Source organism: Camelina sativa, chromosome 2 (genome assembly GCF_030686135.1).
Source record: "Camelina sativa cultivar CO46 ecotype springtype chromosome 2, ASM3068613v1".
Classification (NCBI taxonomy): Eukaryota; Viridiplantae; Streptophyta; class Magnoliopsida; order Brassicales; family Brassicaceae; genus Camelina; species Camelina sativa.
This window is the reverse complement of record NC_141881.1, coordinates 11,685,893-11,703,731: the sequence shown is the minus strand read 5'-3', so window position 1 is coordinate 11,703,731 and position 17,839 is coordinate 11,685,893. Positions and strand designations below refer to the sequence as shown.

The 17,839-nt window shown below is 38.5% G+C and overlaps 2 protein-coding genes across 4 annotated transcripts; one reads left to right on the top strand and one right to left on the bottom strand.

The window, feature by feature from the left end:
• The first annotated feature begins 4,686 nt into the window (after positions 1–4,686).
• Positions 4,687–7,085, top strand: LOC104721402 (11-beta-hydroxysteroid dehydrogenase-like 5). The gene is made up of 6 exons (XM_010439376.3): positions 4,687–5,157; positions 5,573–5,765; positions 5,889–5,974; positions 6,055–6,186; positions 6,294–6,458; positions 6,541–7,085. Exons 1-6 carry the CDS (start codon positions 4,969–4,971, stop codon positions 6,922–6,924), a joined length of 1,149 nt encoding a protein of 382 aa, XP_010437678.1. The 5' UTR covers positions 4,687–4,968; the 3' UTR covers positions 6,925–7,085.
• Positions 6,214–10,242, bottom strand: LOC104721412 (uncharacterized). Of its 3 annotated transcripts, none has more exons than XR_015578332.1 (14): positions 9,810–10,174; positions 9,575–9,709; positions 9,455–9,481; positions 9,162–9,252; positions 8,956–8,999; positions 8,761–8,859; positions 8,612–8,669; positions 8,469–8,521; positions 8,284–8,385; positions 7,881–8,031; positions 7,656–7,768; positions 7,389–7,560; positions 7,211–7,281; positions 6,214–7,008 (listed from the first exon to the last, which is right to left on the bottom strand). XR_015578332.1 is itself a non-coding variant. In XM_010439388.3 (14 exons), the coding sequence occupies exons 1-13, from the start codon at positions 9,921–9,923 to the stop codon at positions 7,213–7,215; spliced, it is 1,143 nt and encodes a 380-aa protein (XP_010437690.1). In that variant the 5' UTR covers positions 9,924–10,242; the 3' UTR covers positions 6,214–7,008; positions 7,211–7,212. The 3 variants fall into 3 exon arrangements, 1 of the variants encoding a protein (XP_010437690.1); XM_010439388.3 differs by having other exon boundaries at positions 7,881–7,946; positions 9,810–10,242; XR_015578331.1 differs by lacking the exon at positions 6,214–7,008 and having other exon boundaries at positions 7,057–7,281; positions 9,810–10,238.
• Positions 10,243–17,839: the final 7,597 nt, after the last annotated feature.

Below are 17,839 nucleotides of genomic sequence, written 5' to 3'. Positions count from 1 at the left end.
TTGGTCCCTGGCCGTGTTTTAGGAATATAAATAGGATTTTTATGGTCATTGTTTAGACCTAAGCTTTATTTTTCCCTGCAACTTTTGAGAGCAAAACCCTGTGAGAGATTTTAGAGAGTTTCTGGAGAGAAGAATCAAGACTCCTTCAGAGAAGATTCAGAACTCCTTTTCTTCTACTTTTAATCTCTTAATGCTATCTATTTTATTCATGATTTGTGTTCATACAATTATGTCTGAGTAGATCTGCTTGTTAGGCTTAGGGTTTCTCATTAGGGATTTCATGGATTGTTAGATCTGTTAAATTAGGATTCATTATCTTTCTTGTTCTTCACCATAGGTTGTTCTTAATGCTAGATCTTTGATTAGTCATCTGGATTTGATCTTAGGATTATTGATTGATATGAGAATATAATTGATTTTCCTGATAAAACCTTTGGTGAGCAAAATTACTTCTTGCAAAGAGATTTGATTTAGTAATTTTGTGAACTTATCTAAACTTGATTTTATTGCTGGTTTTTAACTTGAATTTTGCAAAGAGATTTGGATTTTCTGGTTTTAAACTTAGATAATATTTGCAGTGAGAACTGATTTATTTTATAATTGTGTTTAGAGTTCAAGAATGGTGCTTAATTGTTGAATCCTGCTAGTTTAATTAATTGATCTGATTTTCCATGATTTCCTGAGAATTTCCCTAGGCCTAGCGTTTTTAATTCCTGAATTTACAACTCTTTTATTTTCTGTTTTGCATTGCTATTTAAATTACAATTTTGGTTTAGCATAATTAAAAGATTATTAAATCTATTGTGTGAATCTAGAGTTCTTGTGGATTCGATCCCTAAGTACTACAATTGATCTCTTAATTTGAGAGAGTAGCTCTAGGGTTAAATTTGAGCATATCAGTCTTCCTAAATCACTCATGTCGAACTTAGTTGTCATCTCGGTTTTGAACTTATTGATAGCATGAATGCTCGTTCTAGACACAAACAGATCATCTACGTACACAGCAACAACAAGTAAGTTCCCTTTCTCCTCCTTTCTGTAGACGATGGCTCTTTAGAGCATTTTATAAACTGCAACTCGATCAATATCTTGTTTAACTTGTTGTTCCATGCTCTTGGAGCCTGTCTCAGTCCATATAATGCCTTGTTGAGCTTATAAACCTTGTTTTCACTTCCCTTTACCTCAAAACCTTCAGGCTGTGTGACATATACTGTTTCTCTTAACTCACCGTGTAAGAATGCAGTCTTAACATCCAGATGATGGATTTCCCAACCGTTAGAAGCTGCAAGATTAAGCAACAATCGTATAGTTTCTATCCTAGCCACTGGAGCAAACACTTCATCGAAATCGACCCCATATTGTTGAACATAACCTTTTGCCACCAAGTGTGCCTTATATTTGTTGACAGTCCCATCTGAATTTCTCTTCAGTTTAAATATCCACTTTAGTCCTATTGGCTTAACTCCAGCTGGTAGGTCTACAAGGTTCCAAACTTGATTTTTCTTGATCGATAGAAGCTTATCTTCACAAGCACATACCCACTCTTTAGTCTCTGCAGCCTCAAATTAGTTTTTGGGTTCATTGTTCATACTCATGAGTAAGAGTACTCCTTCTTCTTCTGCTAACAAGACATAATCTTGCAGATACTTTGGTTTCACTACCTGTCTTGTTGTTCGTCGTAACACTGGTTCTTCTTGGTTCTGCACCTCCTCAAACTCTTGATCACTTATAGAACTATCCGATATTTGTTCACCAATTTCCTCATCGATATCTTGAACTTGATCCCTATTAGAAACATGAACCGGAACAGAGTCTTCTTCAACCTCTTGCTGAATACCTCTGTTTCCAAAAACACCAAACGCAATGTCGAAACTTCCACTATGCTCTATATTTTCACTGTTAGTACTCCAATTCCATCCATTTGTCTCATCAAACACCACATCCCTGCTCACAATTATCTTACGGGTTTGTGGTTCTAGGAGCCTATACGCCTTAGAGCCAGGTTCTGTTCCGAGATGCACTGTGGTTCGTGATCTATCATCAAGCTTTCGAAGATGAGGTTTTTCAACCTTGACGTATCCAATACAACCAAAAAATCTAAGATGCTCGACGTTTGGTCTCTTGTTTCGTAATGCCTCATATGGTGTCTTGCTATCAAGTGATCGAGTTGCAATTCTGTTTAGCAAATAAGTTGAATGCCTGATTGCTTCACCCCATAGGTAGTTCGGTATCTTCATGTGTTTCATAATGCTTCTAGTCATCTCTAGTAGTGTCCTATTTCTTCTTTCCACAACCCCATTATGTTGTGGAGTGTATGGGGCTGTGAGGTGTCTTTTTATCCCAAAAGATTCACAGAACGAATTGAACTCATGAGACATGAATTCACCCTCTCTATTTGTCCTATAAGTCTGAATCGCAGCTCCTGTTTCTTGTTCCACATGTTGTTTAAAAATCTTAAACTTTTCGCAGGCTTCACTTTGTTCTTTGAGTAAGATAGTCCACATATATCGTGTGTGATCATCTATGAGAACAAACACATACTTGTTTCCAGCAGCTGAATTTGGTGATATAGGTCCGCATAAATCACCATGAACAAGCTCTAAAATCTTATCTGCTCTAAAAGAAGTAGCTTTTGGGAACACTCTTCGTGTTTGCTTCCCAAGTAGACACGAAGAACACACTTCTGAGTTTACAATAAACCGTGGTAGACCTTGAATCAAGTCATTCTGCATCATTTTCTTCAAAGTCTCAGAGTTTATATGTCCCAAACGAGTGTGCCACTTGTTTGAATCACTCATAGTTCTAGTGAATAAGCAGATATTGTTCTTAATTCCCATGATCACCTTGTATAATCTGTTCTTGGACCTTTCGGACTTGACATGTAATTTTCCTTGTTTATCATGCATTGTTAGATGCTCTCCTTTTATCCTAATGTCGCAACCTGCTTCTGCTGCTTGACCAAGGCTGATGATATTATTCTTGAGTTTCGGGATAAAGTAGACATCCAACATACTTCTTGGTTCTCCATTGATGTCTATGAATGAGATTGTGCCTTTTCCTTTGATGTCAATTCTGGAGTCGTCTCCAAATCTTACCTTTCCTGTGATTGATTCATCAATATTCTCAAAATATCGCTTATCACCTGTCATGTGGTTGCTAGCTCCATTGTCAAGGTACCATACATTCTCTCCACTTATGTTTGCTTCATATTTGCTTGGTTTGCAGTGTTTCTCATTCAGATAAACGGCCTCGTGTATCATAAGGGCATCTGCATCTTGTGTTTCACTATTATTCTCTTCTTCATGAATCTCTTGTAGCTTCAACAAACGATCTGGGCAACTTGAGGCGTAGTGACCGGCTTTGTCACAACGAAAACACACAATTTTTGTTATATCTCTTCCCCCATTGGACCTTCCACGTCCTCTTCCTTGAAAACCAAAACGTCCTCCTCATCCTCTGTTTCGATAATCTCCACTGTAGTCACGGTTTTGCTGAGATTCCATGGTTGTGTACATTAGTTTGTTTTGATCCTCTTGTATCGCTTCCTCTTCAGAAATTCTTTCTTCATATGCTTTCATTCGACCAACTATATCTTCAAAGCTAATCTTATTAAGATCTAGAACTTGTTCCAAAGACACCACCATGTGGATAAATTTTGATCGAGGAAGGCACTTAAGAAATTTTTTCACAACCTTGGACTCCTCAATGCTTTCCCCGAGTGCTGCTGCTTTCGAAGATATTTCTGACAGTTTTCCCGCGAGATCATCGACTTTATCTGTATCCTTCATTCTAAGTCTGTCAAATTCAGACATCAAGGTCTGGAACCTTGCTTCTTTGACTCGATCAGCTCCAACGTGCCTTGCTTGAATCGCATCCCAAATCTTTTTTGCAATGTCTAGCTCTCCAACTTGTAGTATTAGTGATTCGGGAATTGATTGGAATAACAGAGCTGTTGCCATATTATTCATATCACTGTCATCGGTAGGGGCTTCAATAATCGGCCAGACTTTATGAATCTTAAGAAGGATTCGCATCTTCATCGACCAAAATGTGTAGTTTATCGACTTCAACATCGGACACTTGAGGGAAGAAGATCCTCCTCCATCGACTGGTTTTGTCACCGTAGCTTCGATAATATCTCCTATAGGTTTAGTCCCATCGCTCTGATACCAATTATTGTAAACAAAGAATCAAAGAACACAAGAATTTAAAAGAATAACTCTCTTTTATTGATATTTAGGAAACTCTCTCAAAACCTAAAGCTTATTCTTGTTCTCTCTAAAAACCTCTTAAGTTGTGCAACATACTCTGTACCTCCTTATATAAAGAACTCTAAAATACCAAAAAAAATTTCTATTAGACTTTGCATATATCTAGATAACTATAACTTGTCATTATCCTAATCCTTTAGAATCACAACTTGGTAGGATTATAATTCCTTATGACTCAAGCTTTCTTCAAGCTTAAGTCAATAATAACAACAATCACTTTGGTTTGGATATTGGTTCCTTGGTCTTGTAATGAACCAACCACCCACTAAAATGAAAGTGACGTTCAAATGGAGCTGTGCATGTGCTATACGTACCAAAAACCAATATCAGAATCTTTATTCCAAATGGAGATGTGCACGTTCCACGAACTTATTGAACCAGGATACAAAACATCCAAACCGGATTAAATCGGAACGGGAGCTTTACGGTTTTATCTTTATGTAAAAGTCTAGACGATATATAAAACTCAAAGACGTCAAAGGAACAAGCACGTGGCTTTGTACCTCTATCTGCATGCAGCCATGTTGTTCACCATCCATCACTATACGTCAAAATCCGCCCCACAAATTTAATTTCTCTCTTTTCTCATAAAACAAAAAGGAACTTCCTATCTTTCTACTTCGTTTCAATAGCCTGATCCAAAACATCTCTTTTTTTTAGGAAGTAAAAAAAAAAAAAGGAAAAAGAAAATAAGAAAATGGTGGATCTATTGAACTCGGTGATGAACCTTGTGGCGCCTCCGGCGACGATGGTGGTGATGGCCTTCGCATGGCCATTACTGTCTTTCATTAGCTTCTCTGAACGGGTTTACAACTCTTATTTCGCCACTGAAAACATGGAAGATAAAGTCGTAGTCATCACCGGAGCTTCATCCGCTATTGGAGAGGTACTTTTGCTTTTTGCATTTATGATTATTTCTACTTAATGTAAAATTTTAATATAAATGGTATTTTTAAAATTTTTGTAGTGGATGCTTCTTCCAATTATCAAATGATCCAAATCCCAATTATACAAACTATTATGAGTTAATGTAATTTCCATTGCAAAAAAATATTTTGAGTTTTTCAAGTTTGCATGGATTCTGATGATCTTGTTTTTTGAGATGGAACGCAGCAAACAACGTATGAATATGCAAATATTAGTTATAGATGCTTCTTCTAATTATCAAACACACATATTAAAACAAGATCTGGTTTATTTAGTTAATGTAATTTTCATCGCAATGATAGAAAAAAGGTATAATGAGTTTCTTGAGTTTGCATGGATGCTGATGATCTTGTTAATGAGGTGGATTAATGCAGCAAATAGCTTATGAATATGCAAAGAGAGGAGCGAATTTGGTGTTGGTGGCGAGGAGAGAGCAGAGACTAAGAGTTGTGAGCAATAAGGCCAAGCAAATTGGAGCCAACCACGTCATCATCATCGCTGCTGATGTTATCAAAGAAGATGATTGCCGCCGTTTTATCACCCAAGCCGTCAACTATTACGGCCGCGGTACACTACTTCTCGTCATTTCCTTATAAATTGCTAGGGATATGTCAACTTGTAGGTCAAGCAAAAGTTTTGGTTTTAACAAAAATATTGTTTGCATCTCTGATGACGAATTCAACACACTAGTGGATCACCTAGTGAATACAGCGAGTCTTGGACACACGTTTTACTTTGAGGAAGTGAGTGACACGACTGTCTTTCCGCATCTGATGGTATGTGTATCTTTGGGTTTGTCTTGTGCATCGATCTCATTTCAATAGTATAGATTTTAAGGATTGAGATTCTTGAGCAGGACATAAACTTCTGGGGGAATGTTTATCCAACGTATGTAGCGTTGCCATACCTTCAACAGACAAATGGCCGGATAGTCGTGAATGCATCGGTTGAGAACTGGTTGCCTCTACCACGGATGAGTCTTTATTCTGTTAGTACCTATACTATAAACGTTTACTTTTTTTTTTTTTTTTGAATTTCGTTTAGTTTAATTCTATTGCGTAAGAGATTACATAATATTAATTTACCATTGTGTAGGCTGCAAAAGCAGCACTAGTCAACTTCTATGAGACGCTAAGATTCGAGCTAAATGAAGACGTTGGAATAACTATTGCGACTCACGGATGGATCGGGAGTGAGATGACTAGAGGAAAGTTCATGCTAGAAGAAGGTGCTGAGATGCAATGGAAGGAAGAAAGAGAAGTAAAACTAATTTAACCACATATGCATATGACTGAATGAACTTAAAAATTAAATCCCAAGGACTTACTTACACGATCTGCAGGTATCTGCAAACGGTGGGCCGCTAGAGGATTTTGCAAAGATGATTGTGGCGGGAGCTTGCAGGGGAGACCCATACGTAAAGTTCCCAAACTGGTATGACGTGTTTCTCCTTTATAGAGTCTTCACGCCAAATGTGCTGAGATGGACATTCAAGTTGTTACTGTCTACTGAGGGTTCACGTAGAAGCTCCCTTGTTGGGGTAGGGGCGGGTATGCCTCTGGATGAATCCTCTTCACAAATGAAACTTATGCTTGAAGGAGGCCCACCTCGGTTTCCCGCAAGCCCACCTCACTATACCGCAAGCCCACCTCGGTATCCTGCAAGCTCACCTCGGTATCCTGCGAGTCCTCCTCGGTTTGCGCAGTTTAACATCCAAGAGTTGTAATAAAAACTGGATTGAGAAACAAGAGTTGCGGTCGGTTTGGTGTGTAGAGTGTAGAGTGAACTTGAGCTTTAGAACTTTCTCCGACTAAGTAAACGAAGAAAAAGCAATGTAAAATGGACATAGAGTCAAGAATAATGCGAGATATGATAGTACTTCTTACTTATGTCAACCAAAACATTACACGACACAAAGCTAATGTATACGATATCAGTCGAATGTGATTGAGACGTAACTTCACAAGTATTATACAGACAAAAAAAAAAGCAGAACCAAGACTGTTCCGCACCTCTAGGTTCTGAGAACTTGGAAAGAAGATGACAAGATCCTGAAGAGACCATCTGGATTATCCGTGTGAACCTAAAAGGGCACAACCCGGTTCCAGTTTACGGGTTCAGTAATAGAATAACAAAGAGGAAACAAAGATGGAGCATTGTAAAAGCAGAGATATAGTTAGCATAATTTACCCAATGACCGGCATCTTCCAGGACATGCATTTCTACTCCGGCTCCTTCTTCAGAGGCGAGCTCTTCAGCAGCGTGGATTCGTTGAAGGTCTTTGAGGGCCCAACGGTGCAAGCTTCTTTCAGCTTTCAGAAAATTCACATGTACTCCTCTTGGAAGATTTTCAACAAAGTTCCTTTTATTTTGTAGAAGCAGCATTGCCAAGAAGTTAGGTAAGATCTCATACAAGTTTGCTCCAGTAAACACAGGAAGTTGACAGAAATAGATTACCATAGATTTGTGTCTTCGTACGACTGATAAAGTTGGGAGATCCCATCCAGGTCAAATGTCCACGAGAAGCTAGAGCATGATGGTCCAGTAGGTTTAAGATTGGTAATAACCCACTGCACAAGATACATCAAGATTGTTGCAATTCGGAAAGTATCGGCAGAATCAATGGTCTAAAAGTTGGTTAAGAACTGATGGAATCTGTTCAGAGAGTGAATATTATTATACCTGTGCAACATCATTGGAAAACCCTTCTTTGAGAAGAGCATTTAAAACCTCACGCTTTGACGATACCTTAATCCAAACACAAATGATGTTAATAAGCAATATTTTCTAGGCTTTTGTCATCTGGCTTCTAAGACCCTGTAACTGGTTCAAACTGTAAAGGAAAGACAAAAATGTTTTCATCATTTTGTACCCACATGTTCTATTTACTTGATAGAATTTTATAGTTCTCTCAGCCGTAACATGAATCTAAACTCTATTCGCATAATAAAGTTTCTTGATATCACAAAACTGAACTTGAAAAATTGACACAATAAAGTTCTCATGAACAACATTCTGCGCATGGTTGAAAGTTGAAACTGACAGAATAAAAGAGGACAAAAGATCGGTAGCCCTCACTACTTACCACTTTTGGCAACGTACGTAGAAATGATATAAGTTCTCGTGGATGATCTTCTCCATCTCCTCCTGCACGAACTTTTCCAGGAGTAGCATCCAGTACCCAAGCCTAAAATGGATACAAATTAGGGAGATTAACATAAATCTAACCAATGGTCATGCGATATAGACATTCGAAAAAAAAACACTTACTCGGACTGGTCGTGGAAGAGGCTTAGCTGCTTGCTCCACCATGCTTAAAACAACTACATGATTATAGAAAAGACTCATCAGCAGTGTTATCACGTCAGAGTAAATAATCTGGATGAAGCAATTTCATAAATAAGTTAAGTTACCTTTCCCACCAAAGCTATGACCAACAAGGACCCGAGGTGTTAACCTCAACTGACCAACCTTAAGAATGACATAATAAAGAAAGAAGAATGTCAGAGAAGTTATCTTTCGTGAATAATCGAATAAAAAGTGGCCTGAGAAAGAAACTTACAAGTTTTAGAACATCAGAAGCAGTTGTAGCAACAGAATGTGGACCTCTCTTCTTGAGAGATGCTGAATCCCCATGGCAACGAAGATCTACCAAGAGAAACTGTGAAGATTGAACCAAGAGAAGCATATTAGTTATTCGCAAGCCAATAAGTGTGTATGTGCACAGTTCAGTGCATTTGGTGGTGAAAACAGATACCTGCCAAGTTGGGAACTCATGAGCCAATCTTCGGGCGAAAGTGCCTAGACTAGCAGGAATAAGGTTTGGTTAGCTAGAAATTTTATGCAGATCATACAACTAAACAACAAAGTTTGAAGAAACAAGAAACAAAACTAAAAAGGCTAAGAAGGCATTAAGTACAGCCAAACTTGAAACCATTTCACAAAGAATCCCACAAGACTGACCCCAGTTTTTCCCGCTCCCTAGAATTCCATGTACGAGAACAGCGGTGGGTGTATCTGGAACAGACTTGTCCTCCTTCCATATCCATTTCACCTGCGTGTAAATCATCAATCTCAGTCCACAATCAATCTGAAACAGAGAGAATCTCTCAAACTTATGTTAGCTTCTCTATTAGCTAAGTGGCCAGCATCATCAAATTCAATACTTTTTTCCTTGCAAAACAAGCTTTAAACACTAAGATCATACACTCCAATAAACGAAATATATATAACAGACTAGCTCTCAGATAACTTACAAGTGCTCCTTGAACAAGATCATACGCCTACAAAACAATGGCACAAGATTAAATCAATGATCAAGTATCAAACTTTTTTTTGGAACAGAACAAGATGAAACTAATCACAAATTCATATACCAGGATCCGAGGAGGCTCAGCAACATCTTTGCTAGTTGATTGTCTCTCATCAACTAATGCCATACGTATAGATGTTCCTCTAGTTTTACGAGTTCCACTTACCAATCCCAAACGATGCATACAGAATCTGTCACTCTTTAAGTAGCCAAACCCAAAAAAAAAAACAGAGTAAAAGTTAAGTTTGAGACTTTAAAACTGATTGACACAGAGAGATGGAGGAATAGGTCTAAGGAACCTGATAATTTGTTCCGATTCTGATGAAACTAGGAGAATGAATAGATGTTTTGGCTTGAAATATGAATCTACATCCGCCGTTAGAGCTCGCCGTGGAGCAAGAGACCGACGACATTACGAACAGATTCAAAATTTGGGAAAAACGCCGGAATTCGCAATTTAACCAGAAACAGAGAAAGGAAGGCGATTGATGAAGAAGTTAAAAAGAGGCGGAGAAATCGAATGCAATGCGATTTGTGAGTCGTCTCCTCCTCTCTTCTTCCTTGGTCTCTCCGTCGTCTCCCTTGGCTTTTTCCTCCGCCGTATATTTTTGTTTCTGGAGGATCCTCTCAGGTTGGAAATAGAGAGGAAATGACAGATATACCCCTTTTGTCGGCTTTGACACGGGCGTAGAGTAGTCGGTCGGTCCGGTCCAGCCTCCCCACCTAACTAACAACCTCTCTTTTTCCTGGTAAATGTTGTAAATGTACCAAAAATAATCTAACCAAACCGAGTAAACAAATTGGTTTGATTTGGTTTAAATTATTATTTTTTAATTCTACTGTATAAAATCTTAAGAGAAGTTGGAAAATCTACAAGAAATTACTTTATTAACTTCTCCAATTATTCAACAACCTCAATCTGAAAAATATCACATAAGTAATTTTACTTTGTTATAAAAGTAGAGTTTAGGGATAAAGCTCTTGTGTTTTTTATTATTGATTCCCAAAGATTACATGCATATATATAGTAGATTACAAGTCTAGGGTTAAACCGACTAAGGAAAGTAATGGCCGACTAAGGTTTCGGCTAATGGGCCGAAGCTATATTGACTGAATATGGCCGATGGACCGAGACTCCATGGCTTAGTATATGGGCTGGTCTAGTGAGTCCACTAAGTGTTTCACAACACTCCCCCTTGGACGAACGACCGTGCCTATGTTGGATGGGATCGCTGCAATGTGCTTAGGGGATGCTGCATCATTAAAACCTTACCAGGAAAACCCATTGGGACAAAACCTTGGTGAAGGAAAAAGAGTACAGCACACATTGCTCCCCCTGTTCCAAACATCACTCCAAGTCCCTAAGTCTCCGCATTCCAATCTGGTGCGCGAGCTTCTTGAACATTGTTGTCGGTAGCGATTTGGTGAAGAGATCGGCTGAATTTTCACTTGACTGAACTTGCACTATAAGAAATTCTCCGGCCTTTTGTAGATCATGTGTATGGAAGAACTTTGGTAATATGTGCTTCGTCCGATCTCCCTTGATGTAACCTTCCTTGAGCTGTGCGATGCATGCTGTGTTATCTTCATAAATTACGGTTGCTTCTTTGCTGTCTCCTAATCCACTGTCTGTCTGAATATGCTGAGTCATGGACCGCAACCAAACACATTCACGGCTGGCCTCGTGCATTGCTAGTATCTCTGCGTGATTTGATGATGTCGCAACAAGGGTTTGCTTCATAGAACGCCAAGAGATTGCTGTACCACCGTGTGTAAACACATAACCTGTTTGTGATTTTCCATTGTGTGGATCGGATAGATAACCTGCATCAGCAAAACCAACTAAACCATCTTTGTTATAGTTAGTGTAATATAGACCATAGTCTGTCGTATCCTGTAGGTATCGCATAACATGTTTTATACCATTCCAGTGCCTTATGGTCGGACAAGAACTATATCTTGCTAGGAGGTTCACGGCAAAACTTATGTCTGGTCTAGTGTGGCTAGCCAAGAACATTAACGCTCCTATAGCACTGAGGTAAGGCACGTAAGGTCCGAGAACTTTTTCATCGGCCTTCTTAGGAGCAAATGGATCTTTATCCACTTGTGTAATTCTCACAACCATGGGGCTAGTCAATGGGTGAGCTTGCTCCATATTAAACCTCTTGAGTATCTTTTCTGTATATGCCTTTTGATGCACAAGGATACCATTGTCTCTGTACTCAAGCTGCAATCCCAAACAGAACTTTGTCTTGCCTAGGTCTTTCATCTCAAACTCTCTCTTGAGATATTCTACAGTTTGGGCGATTTCCCCAGAGGTTCCAAGGATGTTTAAATCATCCACATAGACTGCTATTATCACAAATCCTTTGTTTGCAAACTTCTTAATAAATATACATGGACTGATGGGGTCATTCCTATAGCCTTTCTTTGCCAAAAATTCGCTAAGTCTATTATACCACATTCGACCACTCTGTTTCAGTCCATAAAGCGATTTTTCTAGCCTTATGCAGTACTGTTCTCGAGAACCACTCTTTTCTTTGAGTTCTATTCCCTCTGGTAATCTCATATAGATTTCATTATCCAGTGGACCATATAAGTAAGCAGTTACAACATCCATCAACCGCAAATCCAGTTTCTCTCTTACAGCCAGACTTATTAGATATCTAAAAGTCGTTGCATCCATCACAGGGGAGTATGTCTCCTCATAATCTATTCCTGGTCTTTGAGAGAATCCTTGTGCTACAAGCCGTGCTTTGTATCTCACGATTTCATTCTTCTCATTTCTCTTTCTTACAAAGACCCACTTATGTCCAACTGGTTTAATTTCAGGTGTTATCCTTAAGATCGGACCAAACACACTTCTCTTCCTCAAAGAATTTAGCTCCACATCAATAGCTTCTTTCCATCTTAGCCAATCTTTGCTTTGAGTGCACTCTAATATGGATGTGGGCTCTAGATCCTCATTTAGTTCAAGTGCTACCTTGTATGCGAAAATATCATCGACGTCGATATCCTTACGGTTCCAAGTAATTCCAGAAATGATATAATTGATCGATATCTCATCGTTATCAATATTCTCAGGACCTAGAGGTTCAGCGTCCTGAACCCCATCCGGCTCCTTATCATTTACCGCGGCCATGTCTACACTCTCGGTAATTCCCTTAGCCTCGGTCTGACATGCACCTCTTTTACTCTTCCGAGGATTCTTATCTTTGGAACCTAATGGTCAACCTCGTTTCAAACGGGTTTTAGACTCTGTAGCAACTTGAGTATTGTGTTCCTTCTGAACATCAATTCGTACTGGTGCATTGCAAGCTGGTATGTACGATTTTGTCACTCTCTTTGGGTCAGCAAAGGAATCTGGCAATTGATTAGCTAGCTGCTGTAAATGTATAATCTTTTGAACTTCTGCATCACATGCTCTAGTTCGAGAATCTTGCCAATTTAAGGATGTTTGATTCCATGTTAATTCCTTGACCAGCTTGCTAGTCTCACCACCCATTACAGGGAATTCGGACTCAATGAATTGACAGTCCGCGTATCTGGCCTTGAACAGGTCTCCTGTCAGTGGCTCGAGATACTTTATGATGGTGGGAGACTCATATCCAACATATATTCTCATCCTCCTCTAAGGTCCCATTTTAGTTCTCTGTGGTGGAGCAATCGGTACATAAACGGCACAACCGAATGTCTTGAGATGGGATATGTCTGGCTCATGACCCGTTAATAGTTGGGATGGTGAATACTTATGTTCACTAGATGGCCTGATGCGTACGAGTTCTGCTGCATGCAATACTGCGTGTCCCCAAGCCGACACAGGGAGCTTCGATCTCATCAACAATGGTCGAGCTATCATTTGTATTCGTTTAATGAAGGACTCAGCAAGTCCGTTTTGTGTATGGACATGTGCCACAGGATGTTCCACACTCACCCCCATGGACATACAATAATCATTAAACGCTTGGGATGTAAATTCACCAGCATTATCTAGACGTATAGTTTTAAGTGGAAAATCTGGAAAGTGTGCTCTTAGCCTTATAATTTGAGCCAACATCTTTGCAAATGCAAGGTTTCTTGTAGATAACAAGCAAACATGCGACCATCTGGTTGATGCATCTATCATCACCATAAAATATCTAAACGACCCACTAGATGGGTGTATTGGTCCGCAAATATCACCTTGTATTCTTTCCAGGAAGTTTAAAGTCTCTTTTGTGACTTTTACTGGTGAAGGCCTTATAATAAGTTTCCCTTGTGCGCATGCTACACACGTGAGATGTTTAGGGATAACTTTCCTTTCACTTAGGTTGTGCCCATTCGAACTCTTAATTAGTTTACGCATCATGTTCGAACCCGGATGGCCTAGCCGGTCATGCCATAAAGTGAACTCTTCATTAAACATTCTATGCTTTGCCAAGTTAGCCTCTATCATATTAATCTTAGCATGGTATAAACCAGTGGCTAGTGCAGGTATAGTCTCTAGGACCTTCTTTTGTCCATTTATATTTTCTGTAATATATAGGAACTCTCTAGTTCCTTCACCCTTGGTTTTCACATGATAACCATTCAATCTTATATCTTTAAAGCTCAACAAATTTCTCTTGGAGCTGGGTGAATATAAGGCATCACTTAATTCAATGTGTGTTCCCTTAGGCAACAACACGTGAGCCTGGCCGTAGCCCTCTATAAGGTTTGCTATACCCGCAATTGTACTAACATTGGCACTTTTCATGGTGAGGTTTATAAAATATCTTTTATCTTTTAAAATAGTGTGGCTGGATCCACTGTCCACCACTAGTTCACTCATATCCTCAGCCATTTCTATAAAACAACATTTATGTTTTAACTCAATAAGGCAAAATAATTTATAAAATAAATCCTTGAATTTAAACCAAATCAATTATCCAATACATAGAAATAAATCAAGCATAAAAGCATAGTCTTAAACCAAAATAAAAACCGAAAATTCATTCATCCTCTGTAAAGAGGTCGGAAGTCTCTAGAGAGTCATCATTCTCATGATCGAAGTCTCCTTCATCATCGAGATGCACCAAGTTAGCTTCTGGGTTCTTCTTCAAACTTTCTTGATATGCATCAATAAGATGTTTGGGAGTTCTGCAGTTTTTCATCCAGTGGTTTGACATACCACATCGGTGACAAACCGATTTTGCCTTAGCTTGTGGCTTGGAGATACCACGGCCTCTACCACCGCGTCCGCGGCCGGCTTGGCCCCCTCGACCACCACGTCCTCTGCCACCACGGCCACGGCCGTAGTGTCTCTCTCTGTGGACGTAGTTGGTCTCTTTGGGCTCTTTAGGCTCCTTAGGTTCTGCAGAATTTTTCTTTCCCAAATCCACTTTGTGTGCTTCTGGTAATGGGGCTGTACCAGGAGGTCTCATAGCACTATTCATCAGCAACAACTCATTGTTATGCTCAGCTAGCAGTAACACCTCATTTAGTTCCCCATACTCGGTATACTTTGTTTGCCGGTATTGTTGCTGAAGAACCATGTTGTTAGGGCTAAAGGTAGACAAAGTCTTATCAATTAGCTCCTTCTCTGTTACCACAGTACCACACAGCCTAAGGACTGAGACAATCCTAAAAAGCTCAGAGTTATACTCGTCCAGGGTTTTGAAATCCTGGATCCTTAGGTGTTTCCACTCATACTCGGCCTTTGGAAGGAGCACCGTCTTCTGGTGCCCATATCGCCGTTTAAGCGTTGTCCAAAGGTCGAGAGGGTCCTCAATAAATAGGTACTGGTTCTTGAGACTCTCAGCAATGTGGTGATGCATATGCTGGATACACTTGTTCTTATTCTTGTCCGAGATCTTGTTACCCTCTTCGACACACTCGAACAAGTCCTTTGACTTCAAGTTGATCTTGGTGTTCATTGCCCATAGCAAGTAATTGTCACCAGAAGCATTCAAGACTGGATAGTCTAAGCTCTTAAGGTTTACCATCTGCATACAACAGAAATAGACATCCGAATATTAGCATGCGATATTTGAGATCGAACCATGCACTTAATCAATAGGACATGCGATATTTGAGATCGAACCATGCCTCAGGCCATGTGATATTTAAGATCGAACCATGCCTTCCCATATTTGGTTTTTGGTTTAAATTCATGCATGCAAGACAACAAAAGCAAATAGGCTAATGCATGCAACAATCTTAGGTAGGATTTCCTTTTTCTTAACTTTCCTATTTAGTCTAGGATTTAGTCTTTTAAATCTTTTGGATAATTGCTAATTATTTTAGAGACTTATCATGATCAATATTTTAATTCCAAATTCAAGTTTCACAATTATGGAAATTTAACAAAAACTTTTCATGATCGGATTCAACCTAGATCACAAGACTAATTCGAAATTCATGCAGTCAATTCAATTCTCTTAAACAATTTCGATTTCTATAAGCATGAATCAATCCAAGTTTTAAATCTCCTAGAACAGTTAGATCAAATCCTATCTTATGATCCTAACAATTTTAATTCTAGGTTCTTATGCAACATAAACAATCAAGCAATCTTAAACTATTCAATCAACCAATTCGGATTTTAAAGCTTGATGTATATGGTGCAATTTCTCAAACAATCTAACAACCTAAGCAACCGATTTTAAGTCTTAGGATTTAGGGAATTTAAAGTTTGTTAGATTGTATACTTGGATGTTTTAGGGTTGCATAGTTTTAAGTTCAAGTTCGATCATAGGGTTTTGAGAAGGTTCGAACTTTGTTTACCTTAACACCTTAGGGTTCTGACTGGATAGGATCTGGGAGCTAAAGACCTCAGATATCACGAACCACGAACCTTGAACTGCTTCCACGAACCACGAACAGCCTCCACGCGAACAGCTCCTTGTGCGCGAACTCACCCCCGAACCAAGTAACCGTGTAAACCTCGATAGGGTTTTGAGAAAACTTGATCTCGAGCTAAGGATGCTCGAGTATCAACAGAAAGAACTTCGAGATCAAGAGAGAATCTCAAAGGAGGTGAAGAACAAGAGGCGGTTTAGGGTTTGGAAGGAGAAGAAGAATCGGCGGCTGCCTATTAGGGTTTTAGGGTTAGAGACTCGTGCTGATAACGTGTTATATAAGTAGAGTTTAGGGATAAAGCTCTTGTGTTTCTTATTATTGATTCCCAAAGATTACATGCATATATATAGTAGATTACAAGTCTGGGGTTAAACCGACTAAGGAAAGTAATGGCCGACTAAGGCTTCGGCTAATGGACCGAAGCTATATGGACTGAATATAGCCGATGGACCGAGACTCCATGGCTTAGTATATGGGCCGGTCTAGTGAGTCCACTAAGTGTATCACAACATACTTATTTTGTTGTTATCATTATTGTCCCTATACCACAAAACCCATAAATGAATGAACTATATAGTTGATATTATGTTGACTTGATTTCTCTAAACAAAATTAGTAAATTAGGGTGAACAATGCAAACACCCAAGACGCTCAAATGACACCAAATGATGCTACTCCCTTCAAACCGCGCAACAAACCCTTAGCAGTGTTGTCTCGTTTATCTAGAGAAGCAGATTATTTTGGATTTAGCAATGTGATATAGACTGTTTGATAATTTTTTCAGTATGAATTTTTACACATCAAATAAAATAAATACCAATAACAGAAAATAAAATAAATACCAATAACATAAAGTATTAATATAGAATAACATATTAAACAAAATGATATACTATAAAATAGTACTTTAAGGATACAAGAAAATAAAGTAACATAAGCAAGTAAAGTTACATGAACACATAAATATTACAAAAATTAAAATACTACAAAAATACTAATAATGACATAATTCTTGAAAAGTAACCAGATAATGTCCATATAGAATTGGTGTAATTAAAATTTGTTCTTGTTTTTGAGTTTTTTTTTGTATGATTCTTACTTGTTCAAATCAAATAACGGTATTTACTATCGACGACGATGTTTCAAATTTGTTAACAAAATTTAATATTCTTCCTTCATTCCATTTAATTCCTTTTTTTTTATTTTGCATATATAATTGAGTTCTCTCATAACTATTTCCCCAGTTGATGCATTTTCTTAAAACAAAAAAAAAAATAATGATTTTATGAAACTAAAAGTTTAACATGTGAATTATTCTGCCTTCAACAATATCCGTTTTGAGTTTTGCTTTTTTGATCCGATGAGACGATGTGATAAATTTGATTCACATCATCATTACTTGATTGAAAATGGAAACATTCCTACTAGAGATTATAATGTTGTAGAGTACATACGTTGCACATGTTTATTAGTGTTTTTCATAATTTATTTGTAAGTTACTAAGTTGTGT

What these genes read in the sequence shown, in the direction of transcription:
- LOC104721412 (XM_010439388.3), bottom strand. Translation starts at nt 9,923, where the DNA reads ATGTCGTCGGTCTCTTGCTCCACGGCGAGCTCTAACGGCGGATGTAGA. An exon ending in ATGAGTTCCCAACTTGGCAG is followed by an intron (nt 8,860 to 8,955) that starts GTATCTGTTTTC and finishes CAATCTTCACAG; the next exon opens with TTTCTCTTGGTAGATCTTCG. An exon ending in TCATAGCTTTGGTGGGAAAG is followed by an intron (nt 8,522 to 8,611) that starts GTAACTTAACTT and finishes ATAATCATGTAG; the next exon opens with TTGTTTTAAGCATGGTGGAG.
- LOC104721402 (XM_010439376.3), top strand. Translation starts at nt 4,969, where the DNA reads ATGGTGGATCTATTGAACTCGGTGATGAACCTTGTGGCGCCTCCGGCG. An exon ending in CTGTCTTTCCGCATCTGATG is followed by an intron (nt 5,975 to 6,054) that starts GTATGTGTATCT and finishes ATTCTTGAGCAG; the next exon opens with GACATAAACTTCTGGGGGAA. An exon ending in AATGGAAGGAAGAAAGAGAA is followed by an intron (nt 6,459 to 6,540) that starts GTAAAACTAATT and finishes CACGATCTGCAG; the next exon opens with GTATCTGCAAACGGTGGGCC.